General features: G+C 34.1%; 1 protein-coding gene across 1 annotated transcript; it reads left to right on the top strand.

Annotated features, from left to right (window-relative positions):
- Positions 1-2,899: 2,899 nt before the first annotated feature.
- LOC127110970 (uncharacterized) lies at positions 2,900-4,339 on the top strand. Its single transcript, XM_051046170.1, has one exon. The coding sequence runs from the start codon at positions 2,900-2,902 to the stop codon at positions 4,337-4,339; it is 1,440 nt and encodes a 479-aa protein (XP_050902127.1).
- Positions 4,340-5,559: the final 1,220 nt, after the last annotated feature.

Genomic DNA, 5,559 nt, shown 5'->3' with positions numbered 1-5,559 from the left:
TTTTCTTTTCAGGATGTTGATGCACAACTTTTGGTGTGTTGACTCTTTTTTTTGGAGGTTGATCCTTAGGCCTTACAAAGGTAGTTTTACTTGTACTTGGTTTAGAAAATTTGGAGTAACCAAGTCCACTTTTGTCATTTGAGTACCTTTGTTGGCTAAGAACCCCTTCCAAACTAATTTGTCATTTTTCATACCTTTCAAGGACTCTTTTAAGTTGGACAATTTGGAACGAGAGAGACTCACACTTTAGACATACAAAATTCTTCTTTTCACCAATCATCTTTTGTTTCTCATTTTCAAAACCTTCAATCTTTTCTTTTAAAGAAGAAATTTGTTTCTTTTGAGATGATATAGTTTTATTAAGAATTTTGCATTCATTTAACAATTCATTAATTGCATCTTATGCATCATCATCAAAAAGAGAAAAATTATTACGAACCTCTTCTTCATCATCGGAATGATGTGAAGCCATTAGTGCCAAGTTTGCACATTCCTCGCTATCCGATCCGGATGAAGAACTAATTTCATTGTCCTCCCATGCAAGATATGCCTTTTTATTCTTGAAGTCCTTCTTGCTCTTGAATCCTCCTTTCTTTGAAAGTTTAGGACATTCGGGCTTTATGTGGCCCTGCTTTCCACATTCTTAGCATGTTACATCTTACGTAGATGTGGTGGCCTCCTTCTTCCTGAAATGTCTATTCTTTTTAGTGTTAAAGGGTTTATCATTTTTGTTAAAGAACTTACCGAGCCTTTTAACAAGGAGCATGAAATTCTCATCTTCCTCCAATGCGTCATCATCTTTATCTTCTTTTGAGTCTACCTTCAAGGCAATCCCTTTAGATTTCTTTTCTTGGATTTCATGTTTCTCAAGCCTACCAAGTTCTAACTCATGTTCTTAAATTTTTCCAAAGAGAGATGCGGCCGTCATTGTTGAAATACTTTTCTTTTCGAAGATAGCCGTCACCTTTGGTTGCCATTCTCGAGTCAATGATCTTAGTACTTTAAGATTGAGATCGTCATTTGTAAATGTTTTTCCGAGAGCAATCAAGTGGTTTGTCAAGTGAACAAATCTCTTTTGTAGCGCCACGATGGATTCTCCGGGCAGCATTCTAAACATCTCATATTCTTGACTTAATGTATTCAACCTTGATCTCTTTACTTCGGCGGTGCCTTCATATGTCTCCACTAAAGTGTCCCATATTTATTTTGTCGACTTGCATTGAGATATGCGGAAGAACTCATCCATGCTTAAAGCACTTTGAAGAATGTTTATTGCTTTCTTTTCATTTAAGATTTTTTTCTTATCATCTTCATCGTACGAACTCTTTATCTTTGGAGTGCCAACGCCATTGATCACACTCGTAGGATTATGTGGACCATCTTCAACGGCTTCCCATATGCCTTCTCCTTGGGCTTCTAGATGTGCCTTCATACGAATCTTCCAAAAATCAAAATATTCTCCAGAGAATAGTGGTGGTTTGTTACTACTTCCACCGTCTTTAAAAACCGGATTCGTGCTTGCGGAAGCCATGCGGATCTTTTAGGAATAGGTTACCTATAACCTACTCTGATGCCAATTGTAAGTTTAAGGAGTGCCTTAGAGGGGGGGGGGGGGGGGGGGTGAATGAGGCACTTAGAGTATTTTCCGGATTTTTGACGGTTTATGACTTTTACTTTCTGAGTTGCTTAAGTGATGAAAAAGTGGTAAAGTGCGGAAAGTAAAGGACACAGCGATGTATAGTGGTTCCCCCTCATAGATTGAGAGTACTCCACTCCCCTTTTAACATGAAAGAGAATTTCACTATAATGTTAGATTCCTAGACAAGACACCTTAAGGTCTTTCTATCTATTCTAACCCACCAAGAACAATCCTCTTGGATTTACAATGTTTAAAGTCCAATCGAGACTCAATTTCTCACAAATGGACCTCTTGTATCCACACACCGGATAACAAGGATAACACCTTACAAACATATCCTTAACAATCCTAAGAATAAGTTGTAATCAAAGAATATAATTCTGAATGGTTTCTATAAGATGAAATAGATGAAAATTGAAGTATATCAATTAAATAATTGATCTTCTCCTTTGTAACACTCAAATCTCACAGTAATTATACAAGTGTTCTTTAAATGAAATGAAACTTATGATGCTGGAAATGAAGGTTTATGCAAAGTTTCACTCTTAAGGAAATTTGGATGAACACTTAGAAATATTGAGAGAATGTGTGTAAATGATTTAAAATTTTGCAAAGGAGGTGATTTTGAAATCTGAAAAATGATGTTTATATAATGTCTAAAACACCTCCTCAAATGAATGCAATAATCCAAAGGTTGTCATGTTTCATGATGAAGAAAACATAAAAGTTTTCATGAAGAGATGCAAATATTTTTCATTCTGGATCAGTGGTAATCGGTTACCATAAATTGGATAATCGGTTACATGTATTCAACGTTTTAAAAATAATTTGAAATTTTCTTGAGATAACCGGTTACCTTAAATTGGATAACCGGTTACATGGTTCCAACGTTACAAAAATGTTTGAAAATCACACAGAGTAATCGGTTACTCTAAAACTGATAACCGGTTACTCTTTCACAATTTTGAAAAATAACTTAAAGAGTGAAGTGTGGTGGTTTGTTTGATGCATAAAACTATTTTCAATGATTATGGCATGAATGCAACATGTTATGAAAACTTGTATAACTATCTAGAGTTCAAGTGTTACCTTATCCACTTGAAAGCCGATTCTTCATGTGATTCATCAAGACTTAAGCATATGTTGGAAACTTCATACACGAGCTTGAACCTTGATCAATATTTTTGTTAATCCGACTTTAGCTATGTAGCCAGGTTTGTCGTCATCAAAATATCTGAGAAGTCATGTCTTCACAATAACATGCAGAATGAGTTGATTTCATTGCTTGGTTCTGCGATTAAAATTGAAATCATTAGAAAAATCAAACAGGCAAAGTATTTTTCAGTGATACTTGATTGTACTCCTGATGTTAGTCACCAAGAGCAAATGTCTTTGATAATAAGATATGTGGATATTTCTTCAGCTTCTGTTAGTATTGAGGAATCATTTTTAGGATTTTTGAATGTGAATGATACAAGTGGTCAGGGGCTTTTTGATGTTTTACAAAATGAATTGAAAGAACTTGGTCTCGACCTATTTGACGTGAGAGGGAAAGGTTATGATAATGGGTCCAATATGAAAGGAAAACACCAAGGTGTGCAAAAGAGATTTTTAGACATAAATCCGAGAGCCTTTTATACCCCTTGTGGTTGTCATATTCTTAATTTGGCATTGTGTGATATGGCTAACTCTTGTATTAAAGCTAGGAATTTTTTTGGAGTTGTTCAACGCATTTATACAATTTTTGCCAATTCTTCTAAGAGATGGCAAATTTTGAAAGATAATATAAAAGGGTTGACTCCAAAATCATTGTCATCCACTCGTTGGGAGAGTCGTGTAGAAAGTGTCAAAGCTATAAGAACTCAAATGTTAGAATTTACAGAAGCTTTGCTTGAAGTGTCAGAAAATGATCTTGATCCTAAAATACAAAATGAAGCTAAATCCTTAGCAACAAATGAGCTTGTTGATTTTGAGTTTTTGATGGCTATAATTATTTGGTTTGAAATATTATCTGCAATTAATTCTGTTAGCAAGTTTTTACAGGAAAAGGATATGCTTATTGATGTTGCTATGCAAAAAATTAAGGGGTTGATTTCGTATTTTGAGGGATATAGAGAAACAGGTTTTTATAAGGTATTGATTAACGCTAAGGAAATTGCGGTGGAATTGAATATTGCCACAATATTTCCTCAAAGGCGTATAATTAAAAGAAAAAGGCAATTTGATGAGAATTTGAATATCCCATCAGTCGAGCTATCAGAGGAAGAATCATTCAGGGTTAATTATTTTCTTTACCTTGTTGATCAAGCTGTTGTTTATCTTAATAAGAGGTTTGAGCAATACCAAGAGTATGAAAGTATTTTTGGTTTCTTGTTTACTTCTCACAAGTTACAATCATTAGATGATGCAACTTTGAAGTCTTGTTGTACTAACTTTGAGCAGGCATTGAAACATAATGAGCAATCTGATATTGATGGGAATGAATTTTTTGCAGAGTTGAAGTTACTAAGAGAAATGTTGTCTGAAGAAACCATAAGACCTACTGATATATTATTATTTTTAAAAGGCTTGGATTGTTTTCCTAATACAGTTATTTCATATAGAATCTTATTGACTATTCCTGTGACAGTTGCTTCTGCAGAAAGAAGTTTTTCAAAATTGAAGTTGTTAAAGACTTACTTGCGGTCTACCATGTCATAAGAAAGACTTAATGGATTGACATTAATAGCAATTGAAAATGATATTTTGGAGACAATAAAATATGAAGACTTAGTTGACGATTTTGCTTCAAAAAGTGTTCGTAGGAAGGCTCTTTTTATGTAGTTAGATAATTTAAGTTGTAAGAAATGGTATTAGTAGTTTAAACAATACCTTTGAACTTTTTGGTACTTCATTTGGTTAATATATAATTTTATCTTTTGTTTGTCATTTTTAATCATTAAAATTATATATATATATATATATATATATATATATATATATATATATATATATATATATATATATATATATATATATATATATATATATATATATATATATATATATATATATTTAGGCCCACTTTTAAAATTAGAACATGGTCTCTGAATTGATTGGACCGGCCCTGCCTCCTAGTCATGTCTACAATCTGCCTCAACATATGACAAACACGGATCTGTATGACGATGAAACATCCAACAGTGTTTTTTATAACTCGTATCCACGATCAGAAGGCAAGTTAAAGGTGAGAGATATGTTCCACACTAAAGAAGAATGTGTGCGAGCTATCCAAAAATTCCACATGAACAACTATGTTAATTTCACAGTGAAACGCACTGATTCGAGAAGGTATGTCATCGAATATCATAACATCCTTTGTAAGTTTTGGTTGGCTGCGTCTTACAAAAAGAAAAGCGACCCTTGGGAGATAGCTTCAATATACCCACCTCACAGTTGCATTGCAACTAACGTTGAACAAGATCACCGTAAATTAAGCGTTGCATTGATATGTCAAGACATTTTGCCGCTTGTTAACAAAGACCCATCAGTGAAGGTGAGTATAATTATATCTCATATCAGAACAAGATATAATTATACTCCATCTTACAAGAAAGTGTGGACAAGGGCATTTGACGGAGGCTGTCATTTCAATATTACCGTGATGAAATTAGACTGTCTAATGAAGATGCATGAAGATGGCTGAATAACATATCAGTAGAGCAGTGGACAAGGGAATTTGACGGAGGTTGTCGATGGGGTCACATGATAACAAACCTTGTGGAATGTAAGAACAACATATTCAAAGGCATTAGAAATCAGCTAATAACCGCCTTGGTCAGATCAACCTATTATAGGTTGACTTCTACCTTCGCAACCAGAGGTGAAAGATGGAATGCGGTGTTAATGTCTGGAAAAATATTCAGTGAGTGTTGCATGAA

This window comes from Lathyrus oleraceus, chromosome 1 (genome assembly GCF_024323335.1).
Source record: "Lathyrus oleraceus cultivar Zhongwan6 chromosome 1, CAAS_Psat_ZW6_1.0, whole genome shotgun sequence".
In the NCBI taxonomy this organism is placed as follows: Eukaryota; Viridiplantae; Streptophyta; class Magnoliopsida; order Fabales; family Fabaceae; genus Lathyrus; species Lathyrus oleraceus.
This window is presented reverse-complemented; position numbering and strand designations above follow the sequence as displayed.